Here is a 27,175-nt window from a genome sequence, read left to right as displayed (position 1 = left end):
TATTTTTAAAGCTGATGTTTCAAAATTTAACAAAATGTCACTTAGAATCTTTTCCTTCCTCTAAGCTCTTCATTTGGTAAATTATTAGGAAAAACAATTAATGCATTCATTTAAAAATAATAAAACATACATTTTAATTAAATAAAAAAATTACATATAAACTAGCATAAGCAGCCGGAAAATTGAAAAAGAAACGGAATGACTTGAGCGATATTTTTGTAATTTGGAGATAAATAATGCATTTAACGATTGTTAGCGCTTTATTTATCTATTTGTCATCCATAAATTCTTGGTTCAATTAGTGTTCCTTTTTTACAAAGGATACTGGCCATTATTTCAGAAGAATACAATACTATGATTAAAATTGATCATATTTTGCATTACTCACATTTATTAGTTTTGGATTTATTTTTTACTCTTAATGATCCCTACATTTCATCACTTATTTTTTTTTCCTTTTTAGAAACACTTTCTTAACACTTAATTTCCATCTCCGATGCAACAAAGATGGAAGGTAAAAGTTATCTTGGTGTAGTTGATTACATTGTGATATGCATTTCATTACTGATTTCAGTAGGTATTGGACTTTTATCGAAATTCAAAGGAAGTAAGAAAATGACGGCAACAGAATATATTTTGGCTGGTAGGAATATGACGAGAATACCAGTTATTCTATCAGTAGTAGTGACTTTCCTATCACCCTCTTGTATACTTTCCGCACCCGCGGAAGTATACAAATATGGTTTCCAATTTGCTATAGGACCTCTAGTGATGCCCATTGGAATGGTTTTGGCATCTTGGGTATTTATACCAGTATATTTCCAGTGTGGTGTATCAACAGTTTACGAGGTAAATGTTTTTTGTGTGAATATTTTGTTTATATGTGGGTAAGAATTATTTCAAAATTCATTCAACCAATTTATCAGTTCTCGGTTGAATATGATTATTTCTTTTGTATTTAAGACTCAAAAAATTAATTATAACTTAAATTTTTTCCAGGAAATTTAAAATTACAATTTAGATTTTGTTATCGATTATATGAAAAATGATAAAATTTTAAAGTATAAAGTTTTATTTTAAGCAGCTTATTAATCGTAACTTATAATCGAAAAACTCGATTGCCTTATAACTGATTTTAACTTATAATTGACATCCATCGAATTTCAGAGGAAGTAAGAAAATGACAACAAAACGCATATTGGTTGGTCGAAAAATGGCGTAAAATCCCGTTCATCAGCGAGTTTTTGAATTTATACATAACTCGAAATGAGTTTTAACGAAAATAGACGAAGCTCAAAATGTGTGTTTACGAAAATGGACGAAGCTCTAAAATGCGTGTTTACGAAAATAGACACAGCAAAAAAGGGAAAAAAAGATGCTCAATTTCAGTAATCAACTCACATTCAACAACTAAACTGGGAATTGCGTGCTTACTTTTCCTTACTCATTTGAACACTAAGCATAATCATTACTGGGTAAAGTTCCGGGTTTCGAGGTTGCGGTCTCTAGGAATATTATAAATGTTACTTTTCAGGTGAGTTCTTCGTATTCGGACTCTAACGATAAAGTGAATTTTAAATTCTAATTTCGTAAACGTAAATTTACAATTACTATTATAAATTTATGGCACCCGCAGCGAATCCCTTGTGAAAGCAATCGTTGACTTTTGAAGTCTCTTAAAAAAGATAGAAAGAACGAATTTATTCCGATTATCATCATGTGAAAAAAATCAGGAATTCCTTCACGATGATTAACATCAAAATTTATTTCGATTTATAAGCTTATTCTTTAGAAAAGTACTCATAAAAGAAGTTAAAAAATGAAATCAGATGCTATGCCCATTTTTGCAAACACGCATTTTGAGCTTTATGCGCTTTCGCAAACAGGCGTTTTGAGCTTTTCCCATTCACGGAAACACGCGTTTCGAGCTTTCCATGTGGTTTCCAATTTGCTATACCACTTCAAATGATGTCCATTGGAATGGTTATTTCATCTTGGGTTTTATACCAGCATATTTACAGTGTGGTGTATCAACAGTTCACAAGGTAAATGCCTTTTTTTTAAAATTTTATTTATAACTGGATCAAAATTATTAGTTTATAAATTTATTCGTTTTTGATTGAAATTGACATACATTTTTGTATTTAAGGCAGCAAAAATCAAGTTCTTGCTTTAGTTTTCTCCTGGAAATTGAAAAATATAATTTGGTGTTTAATAAGTATTTTAAGAAAAATTATAAATTAGTAAAATATCGAATTCCATTTTTATCTATTTAATTTTATTAATATAATAATAACAAATAATGAATAAAGCTAAAAAAAACTATATTAATGGTTACCTTCTTTAAAACAAGTTTAAAATTGCCAATTTGAAATCTTCAATATTTTCATTTTTATTAAAATTTGAAACTCTATTTTTTTTTTTTAAATTAAATGTTTCTTAGAATCATATAAAACATCTCTTGCGTTCTTAGATACAATAATTTGTACTAAAATGAGACACCAGAAAATTTTTTGAGAGTAATTTTTTTTTTCCGAAAGTAATTTTTAAGTTACGCAGAATATGAAAATTGCTTAAAATTAAAATGAAACTAGCAATAATTTGTTTTAAAATACAACTTTTGCTTTAAAAACAATTTTTTTGTTTTAAAAACAAAAAACAATTTTAAAAAATCTTTTCAGTTTTTGGAAATGAGGTTCGGAAGCAAGACAAGATACATTATATCAGCGTTCTTCGTTGTACAAATGGTAAATAATAAATTTTTGTCTCCTAACTTCTCATTCTATTTCACTTCAATTTTTAATATTACAGCATCAATATTTTGATCTTTCATTTATATAGTTTTTACTGTTTATTTTTAGATATTCTTTATTGTTCTGAATCTTTATGGAGCAGTATTAGCTTTCAGTGCTGTTACAGACTTGTCTATAGAACTATCTGTGATATCTTTAGGAGTAATTTGTACTCTTTACTGCTCTGTAGTGAGTTTATAGTGCTATTTCATATTATTTAAAAATTATTATTATATTATATTATTATTATATTATTATACATATATTGTACATATTGTTATTATTTACGAAAATTGACAATTTTAATTTTGATTTTAAATGGACTTCTTTATGTGTTTTAATGAGGGACTTGGATTGTAAACTTCTACGAGCTTATATTGTTGAGGTAATACACACAATAATTTAAATATTTCAAACACACAAGGAGTATTAATCTTAATTTCCCACCATGAGCAAACTGTGAATATAACTTAACTGTTATTAAAGTAATGCACATAATAGTTAAAAGGAATTATCTCACGAATAATAATGAAACTTTGTTAGTATTGAGTTGTGAATAAAAGAGAATTTCATAATTTGAACGATATTTTTGTTTTCGTTGTTTTAATTTAGAATCAGAAATTCTAACCTATAGTTCAAACTGGATCGTTTTCAATTGGATCGTTTACTAATTCAGGTGAATATCACAAATAAAGATAGTTCACACTGATTGACACGGTCCGAAAAGTTAGAGTTGAAGCAAGAAAAAAACGATGTCAAGGTCTACACTTACCGAGGCTGAAAAAGTCAAAGAACGTAGACGGGAATACCTTAAGCGTTACACGCAAGTGGAAGAACGAAAAGATTCCGTTTACAAACGCAAGCATGAAGCCCGTCTCTCACTAAAGTACCAAAGTGGTTGAGAGAATTACCGAAGACCCTACCGAAGAGCGAATGGTGACTTCCCGAACCCCTTTCATGCAAATACGAGATCTAGATGTTGATCACCAGTTAAAGATAAAGGGATCCATTATCAACGTACCGACCGAATAACTTGCACAAGACCGTATACTGTCTTCCACGCAATTTAAATGATTCATTCACTATTCATATAAAATTGGAAAAAAGCCCAGCTTTCAAATCCTATTTCTATATATGAACTTGTGAATCCGAAACGGGTGTATGATGCAGCTTGCAATCTCCATCAAACACCCTTGTACCAATCCGAAAAAGTTAACATTCATCTCGATTGGCTGTTCAATGTCTATTCAGTCATCAAAAGAATTTACATAGAATGTGTCTGAGCTACATTTAAATATGTCTGCGAAGCAGTTCAGGATTAACAGTTAAAGATGTCCAAAATAAAAACACAATAAAGTTTCTTTTCCAAAAAAAATTAGACAACAACCATTTTGCCAATGGGGAACTTAAAGACTGAACTTGAAACTTAATGTTACGACGTTAATTTTGATCATCGAATTTTTTGACATAGGCTTTGTATTTAATACTTGATACAAAATAATTATTAAGAAAATATTCAGCTTTTAGTTTCTAATTTTATGAAACAGATTTATTGTCTTTCAATATGTATATCAGTTTTTTTTATTCTGCATCTTTCATCTTTTCTTAATTATCTACTCTTAAAGATTTCAGTAGTATTAATCATCCACACTTTTGATTAATTTCCATCTCACTTTCTATAGTTTCCATTTTTCCTTAGTTTGATTTTCATAGAGCTACACAGCAAAATCCCATTAAAATTATAATTTTGAAGAGAAAGGAGATATAAACTTTCATTGTTATATTTTTTATAGCATATTGAAAATTCTTTATTAATTTTTATCGAGGAATTTCTCAAACAATATATTAGAAGGCATTGAATTTAAAATAGTTATTTTTTATGTTTTTGTGAACATAAGCATGCCTTTAAAGTTTTCGTTTACTTTAATACCCCATAATCTGTACTTGCAGTGAGTTAATAATATCACAGTTATATAATCACAACTATAATAATTTAATTAAATAATTAAGGAAAAATATTAAAAATGTGAGTAATTTTAGGGTGGTTTGAAAGCTGTTTTATGGACTGACGTTTACCAAGCTGCACTTATACTGGTATGTTTAACCTCATTGTATATTGCTGGAATAGGAGATGCAGGTGGTATATCTAAAATATATAATCAAGCCAACTCAGACAATCGATTGGAAATGTTTAAGTAAGCATGCAATATTTAATTTGTTTATTTTATTATGTGCTTCATAAATGCCATTTGTATATATTTAGAATAATAGAATTTTTAATGGTAATTGATAGTTGATAATTAACTTCTGTGTGACTGTAACTAATGTTAGTCTCTTACTATTACAGATCTATTCATTATGTTTAAAAGTAACATTTGTGATTCACAAATTTTATATTAAAAATAAATTTAATAAGATGTGATGTATAATAAATCTTACTGAAGGGATCTATTAATGCCCTAATTTCTACTAAAGTGATTAAAATTAAGTTCTCAATGTCATTTTAAAATTATTTTTAAAATGACATTGGAATAATAGATATGGAATTAACGTAGAAAAAAAAAATGTTGTATACTTAAATACGTGATTTAGTTCTGTTTCAGTTAGCTGTATATATCTAATAAGGTATATACAGCAAAATCATTATTCATAATTGATATTATACAACAGACAGAGAATGATATCAGGACAGGGCAATCAGGAATGATATCAGGACATTGACAACAGGGGAGGTTCTGAATGATATTGAATCAATGTGTCTTTAATATTAATTATAAACGCCATGGCTACGTTTTAATATGTAACAGTATATGTTTATAACGAAATGTATTAGTATTGATATAATTTTAAAGTTATTAAGTATGGTAGGAAGCTAAAAACATTACTAAGATTTCTTTATTCTTAAGACTTCATTTGCTAGTGATGATTGTATAATATTTTACTTTCTACACTTGATTAATACAGTTAATACTGTCCATAATAATGAATTAGTTCTTTCAATCTAAATACACTACCCTGCAATAAAAAGACACTTTGAGTTTTTAAAATTTTTTAAAATTTCTTAAAGAAATACTAAAGGATAATTTTGTAACCTTAGAGATGTTTAGTTCATGCGATTTTTTTATACGTAGCTACCAGTTTTAAAGCTATCAGAGGTTGGAAGACCTACAAAAAATTACGAAAGAAAACAAGTATTTTTAATACTATGTTAGAAAATCAAGTAATAAACTTGTATCTTGTATCGATTAGTTTAGTTATTATTTTTAATAACCGCGAAAAATTTTAAAAACCTAGAGTAAGTATTTAAATCTAATTACAAAATTATTTATTTAGAATTATAAAAAGAGAGTTAAAAAAAGCTCAAGATATAAGATTTTAAAGTAGTATCTTTTTATGCTATGCATGCATGGAAAAAATTTAATTTTTTTTTTACCTGTAGTGAATTTTGTACTGAGAGGTACTTGGCAACTAATGAAAAAAGTTTGATTTAAATATCTTAAGACTTCAAGCAATTTTTTAAGGAGTTTTTCTACTTTTTAAAAGAAAGCGCAAAATGATCAGGGGTTTTCCTGACCTTTTATTTTGTACTATTTAGCAAGATTTATTAAACGTTAGACCGGTTTTGTGGGGGATTATCTCCAATAAAAGCATGTTTTCTTTCTCTATACCATCACATTTTGGTTTTTGGACCATTATTGTAAGGTATTATAACTTGTTATTATTTCTGTCTAATGATACAATATAAAATTTCTAGAAAACCCCGAATCATTTAAAATTTTTTAAAAGAAAGTACTACTTTGAAGACTACTTTGGACAAAAAATTTTTAACGTAATGTAGTTCAGCATTTTTAAATTTTTTAAATTTTTTTTCTTGTAATGAATTTTGTAGTAAGAGGTATTTGACACTATTGTAAAACGTTTGTAAAGTATAAAAATAACTTTGGAAATTACTTAACACTTTTAAAATTTCTTAGATATTTGAACAAACTTTTTTCATTAGTTGCCTAGTACGGTTCTCGACAAAATAAGGAAAATTTTTTAAAATTTTTTTCCGCACATGCACCTAATTAAAAATAAGTCCTGCTGAGATTTTTACGATTTTTATAAAACTTCTAAATAAATAATTTTGTAATTTAAAACTGCTCCAAAATGATTTTTGATTCTATTGAATATTTATATATTCTATATATATATATATATATATATATATATATATATATATATATATATATATATATATATATATATATATATATATATATATATATATATATATATATATATATATATATTTTAGCTTCACCCTGGATTTCACCAAACGATATAGCTTTTGGGGCTGTCTGTCACGTGGAATATTGTTCGGATTTGGATTTTATGGGACGAATCAAGTCGAAGTTCAAAGGGTGCTTAGCTTAAGTAGCTTTAAAAGAGCTAAGTCGTAAGTTTTTCTAAAACATTATTTTTAGTAAATTGATTGGTTTAAGTTGCTTACATTTCTTGGTATTTACTTTTTGTTTTTATTTGTAATAAGAGAGGGGGCATTCAATTATACAATTATAGTAAGTTCAATTTGATTAATGGTAGTGAAAATGAAACTAATATGATAAAGGTAAAGTATGAATAGTTACATGTTGCAAGTAAGAAATAATATGTTGTGAAATGAAATAATGTTGCAATCAAAATTATTTTTATTCTTACAGTCTGGTAAATACTCCGATGAAAAAATCCCAACACTAAGAAGAAATTATTGTAGAGTAATGAAATTTCGACAATGCGTTTGTCTGAATAACATATTTAATTGATTAAAGTTTTAAGATCACAGGTTAAAGCAATTAAGAGAAAAAGACATTGCGAATATGAACTACTGGTGCATGGTTAACTGTGTAACCACCAGAATTTTTAAGGCAATCATGCAAACGGACATGCATTGGATTATACAGATGCCGTGTGTCATTTTGTGTTATGGAGTTCTATGTCTTTTGCACTTGGTCAGTCGAAACCGGGATAGCTAATGCTGGTTATGGATGACGCTAAAGTTGTCGTCCCTTACGTGCTCTTTCGAGGACAGATCTGGTGATCTTGTAGGCCAAGGCAACATGTCGACATTCTGTAGAGCATGCTGGGTTACAACAGCAGGACGAGCGTTATCCTTTTGAAAAATATCCCCTTGAATGCTTCTCATGGCAACAAATCAGGTTGAATCACCAGATTGGAGTACAAATTTGTATTCAAGATGCAATGGAATATCCGCTAGAGTGCTCCTGCTGTCATAGGAAATTGCTCCTCAGACCATAACTCCAGGTATAGGTTCAGTGTGTCTACACCGGAGACCTGTCGGCAGCAGGCGTTCACCTGGCCTAAGTCTAACCAATATACAGCTATCACTTGCACCAAGGCAGAATGACTTTCACCTGAAAACACAATAGATCTCCACTCTGTCCTCCAGTGAGTTCTAACTCGACATCACTCACGTCGTAAACGGCAATAGTTTGGAGTGCGTGGAATGCAATCTACAGGGCGTTTTGTTTGGAGCTGTACTTGAAATAGCTGATTTTTAACAGTTCTTTGTATCACTGCAGGGCCAACTGCAGCTTGAATTTTTGATGCAGACGCAATACGGTGCTCCACAGCCATACGTCGTGTACGGTGGTCTTCCCTCTGAGTAGTGCCATGAGGTCACCCTGGACCCTGACTTTTTGAAGCGGTACTTTCGCTTGACCATTGCTTCCAACAACCATGCACAGTGGATACATTTCGCTCATGTCTTTCCGCACACACACACAATATCGAGGAAAGAAAATTCACCTTCTCTCAGCCCTATTGCACGACCACGTTCAAAGTCAGTGAGCTGTTGATAATGGCTTCTTAGTTTTATTAAAGGCATTCTTGACTAACAGCAACTTACTATGTCCAAATTTAACGAAAAATAACGCTTACAATCTGTAGAATACGAATACGTACTTACGAAACTTTTCGCCAAGAGCGAAATTTAATAGTCATCATCTTTTAGTTGTATAAACAAGTCTACCAAATTTAGTTTATCTAGCACAACTCCTTCACGGGGTTGAGATTTTTTTCCCTCAGTGTACTTCAAACCACTAAATATTTAAAACTAATTGCTTTTAATAATCTAGAATTTTTAACAACTACTTTTCATTAAACATTATCCAGTTTAAATATATCTCCTCACTTTGAATTCGCAATCAACATTCGCGGTTACTAATATACTTCTTGTCTGAAACTTTCAATCGAAATTTGCTGAGCCGGAAAAAAAATAAAATCTCTTGTCAGGTAAGGTTAAATTCGATATATTAAGATGAAAACATGAACTTTATTTTATTTATAGGTATCTTTTTACAGGTGCCTAAATGGTGACAATAAGGATTTGCAAATTGGATCATTATTTAGCAACGGCAAAATATATTACAGTATGAGTAATTTAAGAATTTCGAGAAATATTAATTTCGGGTTACAGGTTAGTGATTCTGTGACAATCTACTTCAGAATGGACCTATTAACAAAATTTTTTTATGTTCTATGCTGCCTTATTTAAGCAATAAATTAATTTTCGTACTTGCATGTTTCTATAAACTTTCTAGAACGCAGATTGGGCAACGGCGACAAGTGAACTTACTAGTTATTGACAGAAGGCAACAAATTCTGATCTATCCAAACATTTTATTCAATTTTATTATCCAGGATATTTAAATATTCTTTATCTTCAAAAAGGTAAATTTATTTTGGTAAAAAGTCTCCTTTACTAGTATAGGTTTAATATCATAATTTAGTTAGAATGATTTATAACTATACAATACTATACAATATAATTTCAAATACTATCTTTATAAAACATTTTTAAAATAAAATATTATTAAAGCAATTAAAAATATATTAACTTTTGGAATCTTGCGATTACGCTTAAAACTGCATTGCAGAAGCAGAAAAAAAAGACAAATTTATGCATGAAATATTTCCGAAATTTTAATTTTTAAAATAATTCTTGAATTTGCAAATGAAATATTCTTAATATTTAAAAAAACATTAAAGCAAATATTTCTCAATAGAACATAAAAAGATTACGCAACTTAAAGCTAGATAACGAGTGGTGTAATTTTCTTATTTAAACAAAAAATATCCAAAAATCTTAGTCAGTCATCAGATTAAAATTACTAAAACTTATAATCGTATTTGCCTGTAAGTTATTTATTTAACCCTGATTTACTAGTACTTAATTAAATATTTTTAAAAAGACACATCAGTTTGATTTTAATTATAGAGATATTTAATCTTCATTTGGTGAAGTTAAACTATTTAAAACTATTCTGTTGCTTATATTTAAACTTATTTTGTTAGTTTATGTAGTAATCGTGAAAACACATATGGTGTAGATATAAGCAACATAATGGTTAAAGATTATATTTACTTCTAAATCTGCACTGTCAGAATTTTATCTTTAAAAATGGCTAAATAACAATTTATTTCATTGTCATTTTACCATATATACAACCATAATATTCAAATAACCATAACAAAGATTATATGCAATGTGTTATGAGTGAGAAAAAAACGTTTATTAATTGCTTTTACCTAATAGCAACCAGAATTCTATATGCGCCAACTAGGCCCACCTAACGAAGCCATTTCATCGAATCCCAGCGTTGATACCACAATATTCCTGACATTCCTTCAACACCTGAAGAGTCCTGCATTCGTCAATCTGTGACTTTTAAAATACGAAACTATCATCCACGCAAAAATGACATAACCTCCACAGAACTCCCATGTCAATTTAAATTTCATTTTTATGGTTTAGGAACTATGTTAGTTGCAAATGGTTACGAAACCGTCTAGTTTTGTGTTAACGGTTGCTTTACCGTACCATTTCCATAACTTTTAAGATAAGGAAATGTTTCTAATCATAAACTTTATTGTTTATTGCATGGACAAACTACTGCTGGTTATTTTACCGTATGAAACTCTTAACAGTGTTTTATGTTTAATTTTCTGACAAGTTTTGTACAAAATTGTGTCTTTCAAACATGCGCAATTAAAATTATGAACTGAACTATAAAGTAATAATAAGCTGTAATGATTTATACTACTGCTAAATAATCTCGTTGACAAATCAAAATTTGAGCCAAAATTTTGACGGAAAAAATGACGAAAATGTAGATAAAATTAAAATGTCTACCATTTCAATTTTATCTACATTTTCGTCATTTTTTCCGTCAAAATTTTGGCTCAAATTTTGATTAATATCAAAATTTTGATATCAAATTTTGATGTATGGAAATATAAAAGTATTTGCTTTAAATTTTATCTAAATAGAATTGTGGGAAACAAAATATACGCTGATGAAATAGAAAATAACATTTAATTAAATAGTTTTTAATTTTAATGTTACATTTAGTGAATCGTCAAGAAAAAAAAATTGTTTAAATTCGCATTTTAATAAAAAAATGCTTTTAATAAAAAATAGTGTTTAATGAAAGGTAAAAACTAAACTCGTAACAAATCTATAAGAATTGTTAATTTGAAAAAATTAAGAAAGACGGTTTTTTCCGTCCGTGAAAGACGGATGTGCTATCTAGCTGTAAATACTGAATATATTTTTCGTTCTCTAAGGTTTAAGGCAGGATTCAGTTTTTCAAAAAAAATTAGTATTTGGATAGATTGCGCTTTCTCTGATCTTGTCTTGGCAAGTGATAAAAAAAATATACTGACAAAATTGTGATGTCTTCGAAGCAACTTATATTCCCTTCTGACTTTTTTACGAATATTTATTCCAAAATTAAAACTTCTTTCGTTATATTTGTTCATAATTCAATGAGCAATTGAAGCAAAGATGGCTTTTCTAATGAGATTTTTAAATCATATCACTAAACAACGTTGACGACTCAGACACTTTTGTCATAATTTGTTCTAACAACATCACTTTAATAATTTAAACAGTTTCGCATCATTAGTTTTTTTTATGAAATTCTCAAAAATTAAGGAAAATTTTCGAGGATTTCAAAATATCTTAAAAAGGATCAAAGTCTCAAACGATGTGACATTAATTTTCAATTGAATGGTCTTTACTATAATCCCTTCTTCAATAAGTATAAAATTATTTAACTCTGATGCTTTACTATTCTTTTCCTAATCAAATCATAATTTTTCAGTTGGTTGGTTTTTCTTGCTTTCTACTTGTTTTTGAAAACATCATAAAATTGTATAATTTCCTTTTACAATTGTATACTTTCTTCTACAATTTGATTGTAATTTTGTTTCATCATTGGATTTCGAAAATTCTTGTTTCAGGAAAGGATATGAAATGTCTTCATTTCATATTGTAGGCTTATGCCAAAGAAATTTCCGAAATTGTTTCGATTTTCAATGTGTTATTATAAAGAGGTCAAGCTTTTTAATGTCTAATTTGTGATTAAATGGCAAATAATTTAAACTAATCACCAAATCTAAACGTTTTTTTCTTAAAATTACAGATAAAAATTAGTATATACTAATTTTTAAAAGCGTAATTAATGAAAATAGAGAAGTCATTCTTCTATCTGTAAACTTTTCATTCGTATCAAATGTTGTTTTTTAGACAACCATTAAAATATTTTATAAGGAAGAGAAAAAAAAGAAACACCTTTGGGTAAATTCAACTCATTTGGAATCATTTTTGATAAAGATTTAATAACTACCTATTATGTGCCGTCATTAACGAACACCATGCATATAACTAAATGCTAAATCCTTTTATTTATTTTACTGAAAACATTTTTCTATATACTTTTCATTAATAAATAGACTTATTTTCACGAAAGAACTTCCTTCATTTCAAGCCACACAATTCTGGTCAAATTCAAGTAGTTTGAGATTTTAATACGCATACTTATATTATTGTATATCTTATTTGATTAAAAGGAAACTTTACTTCAAATAAAAATAATGGACTAAATTTCTCAGAGAATGAAAGTAATAAGCAAAACACCCTTAGAGAAATAATGAAAAACATTTAATAGCGTGTAACACCACCTCTGGATTCGATAAACTGCCTGGATTCGGTTGGGAATTGAGTCCATGGGTTTTGCTGGTACGTCGAATCCAGTATAAGCCACTCTCTGAGGATTTGATAGTGCAAATCTACGAAATTGTGAGGTTGCTGATTTCGGCGTTTTACCCGTTGTTCTAACATGTTCCACAAAGTTTTAATGAGATTGAAGTCAGGTGATTTCGCCAGCCAGTCGAGATGTGATTGAGTGTTCATAAAACTAGTCATATATTCTTCCAGCCCGGTGATCTTCGCTGTTGTCATTTTGAAAAATAGGGGTATGGACAACACACTCTTCATTAGGATGTTGACTGAAAGGGAACATCTAATCATCCAGAATGTTCAAGTAAACGTGTTGGTTCTTGTTAGTGGCCACCTCAGTGAGAGGACCAAATCCATAATAAGAAAAATGCCCCCAAAGCATGACAGACCCAGCTTCGGCTTGAACCTGACTTTGCACACAGTCATGATGAAATGCTTTACCTACTCTCCATAGCTCTCGACGAAGTACGTCTTTTGAATAAGGGCAAAAACGGGATTCATCAGACCATATTACATTCCGCCTGTCAGCAACTGTCCACGTTCGGTGACTTCTAGCCCTCTGAAGTCGCGCTGCCTTATGTGCCTGTTTGAGCAATGGCCTCTTACGACATGTTCGACACCAAATGTTCATTGCATGCAGCTCTCGTCGCAGTGTTCTCTCACTAACAGGTTGGGATGAACCTTAATTTACTAACTGAAGCAATTTCTCTGTCAATTGAAACACGTCTCCGGTCCTTTTCATGCTGGAGCTTTTCCCGACCACAATTCTGACGTCGTCTTTCCTGACCACATGTATTACACCACTACTTGTAGACTCGTTGAACAGTCCGCATCGAAACACTAGCAAATCTAGCAACTTCATTCACCGAATGACCATGGGCACGGCAAAACACAATTGCTCCCTTTTACACTCTATCACAACCTTACACTTACCCATATTTACACACAATTTCCGCTTCAAGCAAAAATATCTCACTGATAGCTAATTGCCTTTGATCACGTTGAAACAGTGTGCACGTCACTTGACCACTGTGTCGTCTAACGAATCCTACCGATTCATCTGTGCTTGCGGAGTAGGGTGACTAATTTTTTGTTCGGTGAGCTTATGATTCATTAATTATATATTATTGCATTCCGTATCTTACTATTTCATGTCTATTGAGTTTTTTAAGTAATTATGTTTTAATGGAGATTCATTATTCTTATCTTAGATCAGATTTTTCTAAAACTTTTCTAAAAGTTCAATGTCTCTTCAATCTTCTTCTACCGTATCATTAGTGCCTGTCATTTGTGACAACTATAGTCATATTTGTGTGACAGCTTAATTCAGCTGAACAAAATAATTACTTTCTGGATGACAAAATGCTAATTTTTAGAATAATAAATCAAAAATCCAATATTTTTTAACAGAGAGTTAAAAATATACTTTGAAATAAATTCTAGTTGTAGTAATCAATCTACAAGAATTTAATTTCGGAAGGCTTTAATTTTCACTATTCAACAATTGTCATAATAAGTGTTTAAATTTTTCCAAAATATAAGTATTAGCAATTATATTTTGAAAAGAGTTAAAAGCAGAAAACTTTTTTCAGGACATTTCAAATGAGTATTATTCCTGCATCATTGTCATTACTTTCATGTCATACGCTTGGACTGATATTATATTCTGTTTATTATCACTGTGATCCAGTTTTAAATAAAGAACAAACAGGAATTAAAAGATATGATCAAGTAGGTAACATTTATAGAAAGTAAAATTCAACTATGTGTATAAATATACATTCAAATATATATTTATACACATGTTCAACTATGTGTGAAAATGAAACTCAACTGTATTTACTGTATAATTTAATAAAATAAAGTAAAAAGACATATTTTTTTCAAAGAGGATACTTCTACATTAAACTGCTGTTTAGTATTGGTTTTAGATGAGTATTTAAAAATGTCCTAACATTTTCTCTAGATAAAAATGTAAAGAATAAGAGAATTATTTTGGTGCATGGGAAAATTGCTGCGGTTTACACTAAAAACGAACACAAAAATTTTCTTCTAAACAATTTGGAAATGTGATTTATCACTAAGTCTTCCATGAACATACGCCTCTTTCCACAACAATTAAGAGTGAAACATCACACGTAGTAAATTTATCTCACCGTGACTATAAGTTCCAAAATTTTTCGATGATATGACGACGCTTTTCTAAGCAGAACGCAGCCAGCTCAATTTTTCTCTCCTCACAGTCCAAAAATTCCGGTCAGTTTTGTGACACCCGGAAGTTTTTTTCAAAAATTACTTACTTTTCATCATTTTAGTTTGTAGTATAAGAGGTCCCTTATGGTTTTCATAGGACTCCCTGTTAGTGGCCAACAGCGTTACCTCATTCCATAATTTAACTGACGATCTTCAATTTATTACTGATTGTAATAAATTACATATATATATATTTGAAGATATACTTTCATCATCGTGGCTTTCTCAACTCATGTGCTGTAGTATTATTCCTGTACTTAGATGTTAAGATGAAAAAATCTTTTTGAGTTCCGTTGAGCTAGAAAAAATTATATATTCAAAATAAATAATCGAATTATTAACTAAGTGCCTTCGCGGTGAAAACTAATCAACGAAATAAACTGAGTTAAAGGTTTTAAACTTAGAACTTTGGCTGACGTGTGATGCTGCAACATAAATATTATTCCTTCTTTCATTGCTGTTCCTATAGATTATATTATCAAAATCTCATGCAATTTAATGATTTGATCCTTTCTTTCATTTTCTAAATGAAAAGATACGTTTCATTTATGTTTTTTTAGTGAGAGTATACATTTTTTTATCTGTACTTGTTCGATAAGATAGAATTGGTTTTAAGAAGGTATTTTCATTCATTAATGCTTTAAAAACAGTATAAAATAGCAATTATGAATTGTGTTTAAAGTTTTCATTAAATCAATGTGAATTTTTTTTTATTATGCATATTGTAACTTTTAAGTAAATCTATTCATTATAGGCTTAAAAATTCAAAAATACTTCTAAACAATTAATCATAAGCCTGCCAACTTTCACTCTTTCCGAGAATAACTTTTCCTAGTGGTAGCAAAACAATTATTAAAAAACAATCTTACTGGCAAATATATTTGTATTTTGACAGGTAGAAATTTCCTATCGTTAATACTATTGTGCTTTCATAAATTTGCTGTAATTATTTATATGTAGTGATGGTAAAACTTATTTATAATTATTAGTATTATTTAAAGCGTTTAATGGAATAACATGAGATTCGTTATCACTTTAAATAAGAAAATAAAATCTCCCCGGGAAACCGGAAGAGTTGGCAGCTATGCATATGGTTTTCAATTTTAAGGAGATTTTTTTCCTTCGGAGGGTTTCTTCCCTTTCAACTGAAAATGTCTTCATTTACTTACCAAACGTACATAATTTAAAATACAACGCATTTTAAATTTTAGATTATTCCTGCATTCATTGTTAACAAATTCAGTTCAATACCTGGAATGACTGGGATTTGTATTGCTGGCATTTTTAGTGCTTCTTTGAGTACTATATCTTCTTGCCTTAATTCAGCTTCCACTGTGACAGTTCTGGATTTCATCAAACCACTGTATGAACGAAAGCGAGGAGTTATATCTGACAGGAAAGTTGTGTGGATGGTAAAAATACTGTGTATGTTCAAAATTTTAGTCTATATTTTCTTATGTGTGCTCTCAGGCATCAATTTGTTTAACATGGTTTTTCTTTTCCTTCCTTCAAGTTTTAATTAGACAAAGGTCATAATTTCAAAATAATTAGATAAAAAGTCTCAAAAACAAACAACTTTGTACAACACCTTTTTTTATTATAAACGACATCTAAATATTATTGGAAATTGAAAGAGGAATCATCTGTAGATTAAACAAAGAAATTTGTTATTGACCTATTTTTATAATAAGACATAATTTTACTTATGTATTCTAATGCATACAAATATATATATATATATATATATATATATATATATATATATATATATATATATATATATATATATATATATATATATATATATATATATATATATATATATATATACAAATTAACATAAAACACATGAATAAAATAAAAAAACTAAATTGCAGAGAAACAAGAATGGTAAAAGCAAATAGTCGTTATCAAGACACATCTATTGCTATAAATGCGATATTTCTGAATAAAGAATAATTATCCTAAGATAAAAATTATTCTTTATATGTGTCGATATCGCAAAAAACCTTAGGTTGTAAAAAATCATGAAATAAAAGAAAAATGTAAACAGAAATCAAACTTACCGGCGTGAATTAAAACGCGGTTTAGGTTTAAAAGTACAATAATAAAACAGTGAACAAAAATCGCGAAGATGTAAAATATTGGAAGTTGTGCTTATAGCTTGAATCGTTGAACCTGTGTATCTGATTTCGTCTCTATGAACCATGGGACGCATTGAACTTTCTGTTGTGGTGTCCACATTCTCACTTATAACTTTTCAGCCTATTGAAAAAAAATTTATTAGTTGCAGTAATACATTCAAAAGACAGAATATAAATATCTTGTTTATGTTCGAAGTTATGAATTTTTGAAGCTGTGAAGATAATTTTGGAACACCCTGTATATATATATATATATATATATATATATATATATATATATATATATATATATATATATATATATATATATATATATATATATATATATATATATACAGGGTGTCTCAGTTAAGCGTTTCAGAACTAAGAGGGGTAGGGGGCATCCAGACGACTCGAAATCTTATAGCAATGTGGGGTCGGAAATGCTTTCCTGAAGCGGTGACGTACACAGAAACACCATAAAGAAAAGAGACCGTAAGTGAAAAATCGCTGTAATAATACATTGAATAAATTATATGGTACATGGGCCAAAGTAGGTGTTCGAAGTTTCTGCCACCGGCTACATTGTACACCTCACATCTTCGGCGCATGGACATTCGAACATTCTGCAATACTCCAGGCATATTTCGCATCCAGCTACTGCGATTCTTGCAACCAGCATTATCAACAGGGGTGTCATAAACCAGTGTTTTCATATGACTCCAGAAATCAAGACATGATGGGTCGGATGACCGAGGAGGCCATGTAATTTTTTCAATGTATTATTATAGCGAATTTTTACATACGGTTTCTTTTCTTTATGGTGCTTCTGTGTGCGTCACCGTTTCAGGAAAGCATTTCCGACCCCACATTGCTATATGATTTCGAGTCGTCTGGAGGCCCCCTACCCCTCTTAAAAGTTCTGAAACGCTTAACTGAGACACCCTGTGTATATATATATATATATATATATATATATATATATATATATATATATATATATATATATATATATATATATATATATATATATATATATATATATATATATATATATATATATATATGATATTTGTATGCATTAGAATTACCACTCCCCTTATTTAGAAAATTCTTCAATAATTTTAGGTAAAATTCTGAAATTTTTAAACCCATTAACCCAGTTTATTCCTACCATTTTGTTGGATTCATAGAGTACATTAAAATTCAGATTAACTTGGATATCTTATCTTAGTTTTGAAGCTAAAAATTTAGCCTTATATCATTTCTGGCAGTCATTCACCCGCATTATATTTTGATTGTGTATAAAAACTTTAAAAAAATGACACCTATTAATATTTGCAATTATACAATATATATTACATATATAATAGATTATAAAGATGATAGCAATAGATACAACTTCCTAAGCCTAAATTTGGATTGATGTCCGATCAGTAATCCTCATGTCCCTATGTTGGTCTAAGAGTATGGAAAACTTGGTCTACTGGAATTTTCTATTTTAAAAGAGTGTACAGAAACTTAACATGTGTTTACATAATAGTGAATATTTTTAACTTTTAAAAAGGAATAACTTTGAGGAAAAATAGTAAATAATCATTACGTCTAATGATGAATTTAAAAAAACACACTGAAATTCGTTATTTTTAGTTCGACACGAAAGATGCACTAAAAGACCAACTTTTAATTTCGTAAAATAAATTAGTACAGATTTAATACAGTTGCAGAATTTGGAAACCATGGAGCATCAATTAATAAATATAATAACATAACCGCAGAAATCAATAATCTTCTGATAGCAAATAGTAGTTTTTAAGGGCTATAAATAATAATGCACTGAAATTGTGGTGATACTCTAGTTAATAATACTCTAGTTTAACCACTAGCCCTCTATGGCTGCGATAGTTGGACATTTACTAATGCAACAGCAGATAAATTACTGATCTTTGAAAAAAGATTGAGGAAAGTTATGGCCCTGTTAATGAAAATAACATATGGAGAGTATTTTACAACAGTGATCTCTATATTAAATTTAGGAACCGAATCTTGTCCTGATTGTATAAGATGGTTTAAACATTTGCAAAGATTAGAAAACCTGCAATCCTGAAAGGATATTGGTTTTTGGCAAACCCTATGGTACTAGGAAAGGAGGTCGTTGAGTCACAGGTGGCTAGAAAATGCAAAAATCGCGTGCAATGTAATCGTGGCATGTTGAGTGTCAACTACCTTGGATAAACAACAATGCCAGAAGCTGACTGGGATTGCCTTTGCTTTTTTTTTAGTTGGAAAGCTAGAGAAGAAGATATATGTAATTAAATGCGACAGAAGAAAAGTATTAATTTTCTTAAAATCAAAACTTACTTAATTTTTTCTCAACTCTTTTTATTATGGACTTTGAAATTAAGGTCTAAATATTTTTTTACAGATATCTGCTGCCAGCCTTTGCACTTAATTTCGCATGGAATTTTGTTTTACTATGCACTGACAAATAGCTGTATTTTTTTAACATTTTAAATCACAGAATTAACGGATATTTAGTTTGAAATATATTCCATTATAAGATTTATCAATGGTTTTCTTATGTTAAAACTAATACCACCACCATTCGTATCATTTCATTCTAAATTAATAGTTTTGATTTTAAAAACTTTCTGTTCACGATTATGTATTTCTATAGGATATTGCTACAAAAAGCAGTTACTAAAATTAATGCTTTAAATTTACCTTTTACAGCTGTTGTGTATGGGGGAGCAAGTGTAGGACTGAGTTTTTGTTTTTTAGAAGTAAGAAGTCTTGTTCAACTTATGAATGTTTTTATATCTTCGTTGGAAGGTCCCGTTTTAGCTGTATTTTTGACAGGAGTTTTAACAAGAAAAGGAGATGATAAGGTAAAAGAAAGAGGCTCTTATCAACAATGGTTCACATACCATCTCGTTTACGTACTCAGAAGTAACATAATTACATAAACAAAGTTATTAAGAAGATGTGCAATCATTTCAAAAAGTGCTTACCTGAGTGTGAGAGAATGTTAAACATTATTGATAAATGTCTCTATCTGTAAAAAATGTTAATTCAATAATTTTTTAAAATTTTTTTCAAATTAAATTACCATGCCCACGCAGTCATGATAAGAAATGCTTGTGGCAACGAAATATTTTTTTTTTGAAATTATAAACACGTTTTGGTAGTGATGGTTAAAATCTGCTTAACTAATTGACGTTTCAATTAAGTTTTTACTTATTACAATTTGTTTTTGGAAAAAATATTTGGTTTATATATCAAATTAAAATGATCAAATTTCTAGAATATTTGTAAACTTAAACAGTACTAAAAATCAGGAGTGAAAAATTATTATTTCTTCTCATCATTTTACAGAAATGTCAATAAAAAAATTAAAATATAGATCTCTGTAGAAATGCTCAAATTTTGAATAAATATCGCAGTAAAGTAACTTTTGTCAAGATTGTATGAAAATTTCATTTTTATAAATCTTTCTTGTGTTTCAACACATCAGTTTGAATCAACACGCGTCACGCTTTTACCTAAAATATTTGGCTATATGAGCTTAGCCCTGATTCAAAGTTAATACGCTGCTTTGAAGATGTTTCTGTATATTTATTTGTTTCGAGCATATCAGCTGAAGAAAACTGTAAAAAGGTTGAACAGTTCGTACACGTTTACTTTAGTTAAGTTTCTGAGGAAAGCAGACATAAAGTACAACGCCGTATGCTAGAAAAGTTTAATATTGTTTTTGTTTATAAAATTGAGCACATCTAACTACAATAATTGCTGATAAAATTTAGCAACGTAAAAATATCCTACGCAAAATTTTTAAAAGCAATTAATAAATTAATAAAAATAATTTGGAAACGAAGTAAATTCGAGCTCTTTATCTTTTTTACCTGGTCTTCAGCCTCGGCACTAACTGACGAATCTCAGAGAGATAAATAATTTTTTCTAATTTTCTTTCGTTGCTAGGTAACTGAGAGGATTTCGAAAAAATTCATTAACTTTTTACTCGCAGAGATTTGAATTTTCTCAATGGTAGCTACGCAAAGAACTTTTGGGTGAGGAAATCCTTGCAGAAAAGCGTTTCCTTCAAGAAAGGAAATTTTAGCCTTGGTTCTGGACACGTACACTTTTTGTCGTCAATTTTGAGTTTTTTGCGAGTGATTTTATATTCCAAATGTCTCTATCAACAGAAATCTGCCTTCCAAATGAGACTTTATTTATTATAATTTTTTAAAATAAATATACATGAAAAGAAACTTACCATTATAAAAAATTAATTTTAGAGTGTATCAGTTGCCCTAGTCGTAGGATATTCACTGATGACATGGTTGGGCTTCGGAGCCATACATTCAAAGTATCTTGAACCATCTTTACCTCTCACCACTGACATGTGTCCTTTAGTAAATGTTACAAACACTGAAATGAACGGTACTATCACCCTCTTGCAAACTCCTAAACTTACGACGTAAGTATTACTAAATTTCTGTCTTTAAACATAAATTAATTTTATCATAATTTGTACCTTTCCAAATTGCATAAGCAATAGAAAAAATATTGACAAATTATTTATAAAATTGAAGAACCATTTATGAACCAGGAGGTTCCGCTCACCACTGATTGTTTCTCATTCAGTATTATTTTTGATTTAGTTGACATTTATGATAAAAAAAGAGATTTTTTTTGTTAATCAAGTGTTTAATTATTATATAAATTTCGTTAGTACAATGATCGTAACAAAATGAATGATTACTTGGGTTTTAAAAAAATGTGTGACACAATAATCATCAATAAAAGCGAAGTAGTTTACTCTTTAACGATTTAAAACAATCCGGAAATTTTACGTATCGCACCGTACGCAGGTTATAAAACAACTGCTCTTGGTCATGTTTTTTTCTTCTGTTCTGCGTATCTTTGTGTTTTGTGGACTTGATTAATATCATAAAGCTATAACCATGTTGCTGAAGATGTTAGCTCAACATGTCGCTGTTTATAACTGCTGAAAGAAATCAGTAAAAGACGAGCAAGAGCTTTTTGTGCCAGCACGAAGATTTCAAAAAAATAAATTTTTTTTGGGTGAAATGCTATTGAGATTTAGTATTCGTGTATTAATCATGTTAATTTAAGATACTTATTTATATGCAGCTAAAAAGTAAGTACATTTAATTTTATTTATATCAACATAGTCTTTGATTTTTGTTGTAGTTTATAGAAATTTTTTTAATGTTTAGATTACGTGTAAGGTTTTTAGGGCCATTCTTCCTAGTGTATAAATCAATCAAAATAGCCTAGTTGTTTCGAATTTATTTGAAAGACTTGTTTTCGCGTTCAAATGTTTATATAGTACTAATGCTGTTTTTAAAGAAAACGAAATTTTAATAATACGTTAATATTAACACAAATAATTGTTTTAATAATATGAGTTAAAAATATATTTTTAGTGCTAGAATATTCTTTGGAAAAGTGTATTTTGTAATTGTGTATAAAATTTTTTTGAATTGCTTAAAAACGTTTTCGAGATAAGACGAAATACGCAAAAATTAAGTTGTCCATACTTACGACTGCTGTCCTGACCAAACTATTGGGACCATATTTTCCAGAATGCGGCTATCTCCTCCTCATATTTCGAATGTCAAAAAATCCGTATTCGTCGAAAAAAAGCATGTTTATTTAGAGAAAGTTTTATCTGATTCCTTAACTTAAGATATTGTCTGCACTAATTAATTAGCTTATTTGAGGTTTGGCTCTTGAACTATTAAAATTGAGTCCTACCACTTAAAATCAAATTTTGATCATTTGATCAAAAGTTGTTCAGGATGTTTCATTTTTTAATTTTACTCACTGTACCACTATATCGATACTTTGAATCATAATATTTCAAAGTAGATACAATCTCAAGGTGCTAAATTATACCATGTTGCCATTCAGGATGAACGAAGTATCGTGTAAATAAATATTTGAATTATTTATCCTTGAATATATTTTTATTTTAATATGGTTAAATTAGTCATCATATCAAGGTTGCCGCAATCTTTTGCAATTTTTTCTTTGATTTTAGCTTCAAAATTCGTGTTTTCAATTTCTTTACGAAAGTTTCTTTCTAAAATGAGTATGATGGAAATGATTCTTCCATTTTTAAAATTTTTTCCCCCGGAATAAAACTGCAAAATCTATTTTTCATGAACAAAAATAACAAACAAACAAGCACACACACACAAAAAAAAACTGCTCAGGGAAACGAAATTTTTATCAAGTATATTTAATAAACTATAAAACTAAAATATAGTTTTGTATATAACTAAATAACAGCTATACACTAAAATAGAGTTTTGTATATAACTGAATAACAGCTATATACTAAAATATAGCTGTAAAGAATAGAGCATTAGTAACATGTCCAACTCTGCTGTTGAAATTAACAGAATAATAATAATAATATAAGTAAATTAATAGGGAAACATACTGGTTTAAGAACATCAATCTTTGAAGTAGGATCTACATCTATATAGATTTCAAAAATTCTATACAATATATGTTTATTATGACATAATAACAATATTCTGAATGAAGTATAGTTAGAAACTCTAATGTATATTATAATTTTTAAAATCTTTACACATTTTTGCAATTAATATTTTTTTTCACTTTTTAGAGACACTTTTATTTTGTACAAGATATCTTATATGTGGATTTGCTTCATTGGTTATGTTTTGACTCAAATTCTTATTTGCTTCGCCATCGTAGTGACAGGTAAAGTAAAAGCATACTTATTTTAATTTTTCATGATAAATATTAGTGCTATAATTTAAAAGTATTATTTTTATAAATAAACTAGCTGGATACCCATTATTCGTAAAGGGTGAAAAAAAAGCAAATGATCAAATAGATAGATCAACATTACGAAAATCATATTCAAAATTGAAAGACATATCTATAGGCGCAATTAATTAAGATAAAATAGTTCAAATTTTTTATTTTCATTTTTTTCCCTTTCCCGGCAGCTTTATGTTTTCAGTTTCAGCAAAATACGTTTTTAAAAATTCGTCTTATCAAAGGAAGAGGAATTACCGTAAAATATTGGACCGCAATTTTACAGTAGTATTTAATTATTGAAATAATGAATTTACGGTAATTATTTTTGTTAAAATTACGTTATATCAGAATTTTTGTCCTTTAACATGTTCCGGTAAGTTTTTGAGGGATTTAATTATTACTATGAATTAAATATCGCGTAATATCTGTTAAGAATTGATTGACTAAGAAAAGTCATTACTTTCAAAAAATCCCCGATAGCGAATTATTTATCTGGTCACTTGAACTGTTGCCTCATTGGCGATTGTGATAGTTGAGTACATGTTGCACAAAATTGGCCGAAATTTCCACAGGCTTTATGCCTCACCATTGGTGCGTATTTAGAAACATATATAAGATAAATATGCCGACGAAAAACACATAGCAACAATTGTTCAAACATTTAAGCATTGTATACAGCATATTGTAAACATTGTCATATTTATTGACTATTTTTAAATAAAGTATGAGATGCTAGTAAAATTTTTTTTACATGTTTAGTATATTTTTAACAATAATTTTGACGATTTCCTGCCATTTGGTTATATCCGGTTTATGAACGGAATTACAAAGTTAATCAGTTTTTCCATAATAATTTTTTTTTCAAAATTTCTTCGCGTGACAACACTAGCACCATAATATATATGTATGTATATATATGTTACGGTGATTGACCGAAGTCTCGAAAATGTCGACATTCACCGGTGAATGTCAACAATCACATAGTTGCTTTGGTGAATGTCCGAAATATTTATTACATTGGATTTGATATGAATTTGTTCGTGGATATAATTACATTTATTCGATATTTTAATACTTACTGACGATAGATCAGAAGAAACATCAGTATTTGGAGTATCAGGCCATACATTAACATTTGCCCGGTATACATTTGCTCGGTATACCCTACACTGATGTTTTTTTAAGGTCAAGTGCCATTGCCCGGTATATATTTGTCCGATACTCCAAACACTGATGTTTCTTCTAATCTATCGTCAGTAAGTATTAAAATACAGAATAAATATAAATATATCAAATAAATATAATAATATCAACGAATAAATTAATATGAAATTGGATATAACAAACATTTCGGACATTCACCAAAGCGACTATGTAATTGTTGATATGCACCGGTGAGGGTCCGAATGTACAAGAATGTAATGAAATATTCGATCTTTCACCTACGTATTTATTTGGTGTTTCTCGACATTCACCGGTAACAGTCAACAACAACCACCTATTTCGGTCATTCGCCGTAACACACACATACACACACACACACACACACACACACACACACACACACACACACACACACACACACACACACACACACACACACACACACACACACACACACACACACACACACACACACACACACACACACACACACACACACACACACACACACACACACGCACGCACACGCACACGCACGCACGCACGCGCACACGCGCACACGCGCACTCGCGCACGCACGCACGCACGCACGCACGCACGCACACGCGCGCGCACGCGCACACGCGCGCGCGCGAGCACAATAAACAAACCAGTTTCAATGCTGGTGATTTGAAATTCTCTAATAAGTTCTTTTATATCACCATACTACGCATTCATAACACCTAATACAAAACCTTTATTTTTATCTTGTTTATTTTACAGACTGCAGATCCGTCGTATTTGCATCAAATTTGGCGTGGATTGCTTTGAAATTGCGAATTTGCACTCACACATAAATATTCTGGTTTATTTACATAGGTCATACTGTATACTTAGCATTCATTTATGCTACATTGTTATTATTGAGCGCATTCGTATTACATTTATTTAAATTATATGTTAAATATTTATTTTACAGGTTGGAAAAACAATGTAATTCCTGAGAATTCAGTATGCCTTAGTCCAGTGACTAGATTTTGGATGAAGAAGAAATTTTTAAATGAAAGTAAAGAAATTAAAAATGAATTCGAGCAGGAAGATAGCATAGTTTTATCTTCCAGACAGTGAAAAGTAATCTCATTAGTATAACTTTAAAAAAATGTTGAGAACAAGCACTATGTATTTTGCTACTGTTAAAACTGAATTTTACAGTTTATGATTTATAATATTTTTGAAACTTCCTATTTAACACAAAACTTTATCAACACCTTAGCATTTGCAGTAATTAAAATAACTTGATTCAAGTAGCTGAAGAGACAATAATACTAATGCGCAATGGCAATAAGCTAGTTAAGTATAATTATTTCCTCACAAAATTATGCCAATAAAATTTTGAAATCAACAATTTTTGATAGAAATTTAAGCAGTAAACAGTTAATAGTTATTAGATTTTTGATAAGTATCGTTATTTTCATGCAATTGATGTTTGAGGAAATTTTTAGCGTCATCTAAATCGCTTTTTTAAAAATTTAAACTGCAATGAGATTTGATTTTGAAAATCAAAAAGCTGAGAAACGTGTGGAGTTAAATTATTTACTCATAACCACGAATCACATCATTTTAATGTTTGAGAGGCAATTCATGAAAGTTTTTAAAATTATGAAGTGCTAATTCTCCTATTCTTATAACTAATGAAGCGACCCCGATATTTCCTACTTTTTTTAAATGTGCTGTCCAATAACACTATATCGTCAAAAGTTTGTTTAAAGCAGAAAAAAATATCGAGAAAATACAAATAAAAATATGAAACTAGAATTTAAATTGCGAGGAGAGAGGCCACTTGTGACGAAGAAACACTGTCCTACCCCCATGGGTATCCAGAAAAATGTGTATATTCAAATAAATGCTCATTTAAAAATGTTATTTTGTTCAAATAAAATTTTCACAAATTTAATAAGAAA

The 27,175-nt window shown here is 29.5% G+C and overlaps 1 protein-coding gene across 1 annotated transcript; it reads left to right on the top strand.

Annotated features, from left to right (window-relative positions):
• The first annotated feature begins 471 nt into the window (after window positions 1–471).
• LOC107437424 (putative sodium-dependent multivitamin transporter) lies at window positions 472–27,175 on the top strand. Its single transcript, XM_087167843.1, has 11 exons — window positions 472–849; window positions 2,682–2,747; window positions 2,862–2,981; window positions 4,833–4,987; window positions 7,090–7,230; window positions 14,466–14,604; window positions 16,338–16,551; window positions 19,983–20,137; window positions 21,545–21,726; window positions 23,911–24,008; window positions 26,194–27,175. The coding sequence occupies exons 1-11, from the start codon at window positions 508–510 to the stop codon at window positions 26,340–26,342; spliced, it is 1,761 nt and encodes a 586-aa protein (XP_087023969.1). The 5' UTR covers window positions 472–507; the 3' UTR covers window positions 26,343–27,175.

The sequence above is a fragment of the Parasteatoda tepidariorum genome, chromosome 7 (genome assembly GCF_982258835.1).
Source record: "Parasteatoda tepidariorum strain Cologne lab strain chromosome 7, Ptep-v5.0, whole genome shotgun sequence".
Lineage (NCBI taxonomy): Eukaryota > Metazoa > Arthropoda > Arachnida > Araneae > Theridiidae > Parasteatoda > Parasteatoda tepidariorum.
This window is presented reverse-complemented; position numbering and strand designations above follow the sequence as displayed.

Bases quoted from the DNA above. Each gene is read 5' to 3' on its own strand.
- LOC107437424 (XM_087167843.1), top strand. From the start codon at position 508: ATGGAAGGTAAAAGTTATCTTGGTGTAGTTGATTACATTGTGATATGC. The intron at 850-2,681 runs GTAAATGTTTTT...AAATCTTTTCAG, and splicing joins GTGTATCAACAGTTTACGAG to TTTTTGGAAATGAGGTTCGG. The intron at 16,552-19,982 runs GTATGTTCAAAA...TACCTTTTACAG, and splicing joins GTGGATGGTAAAAATACTGT to CTGTTGTGTATGGGGGAGCA.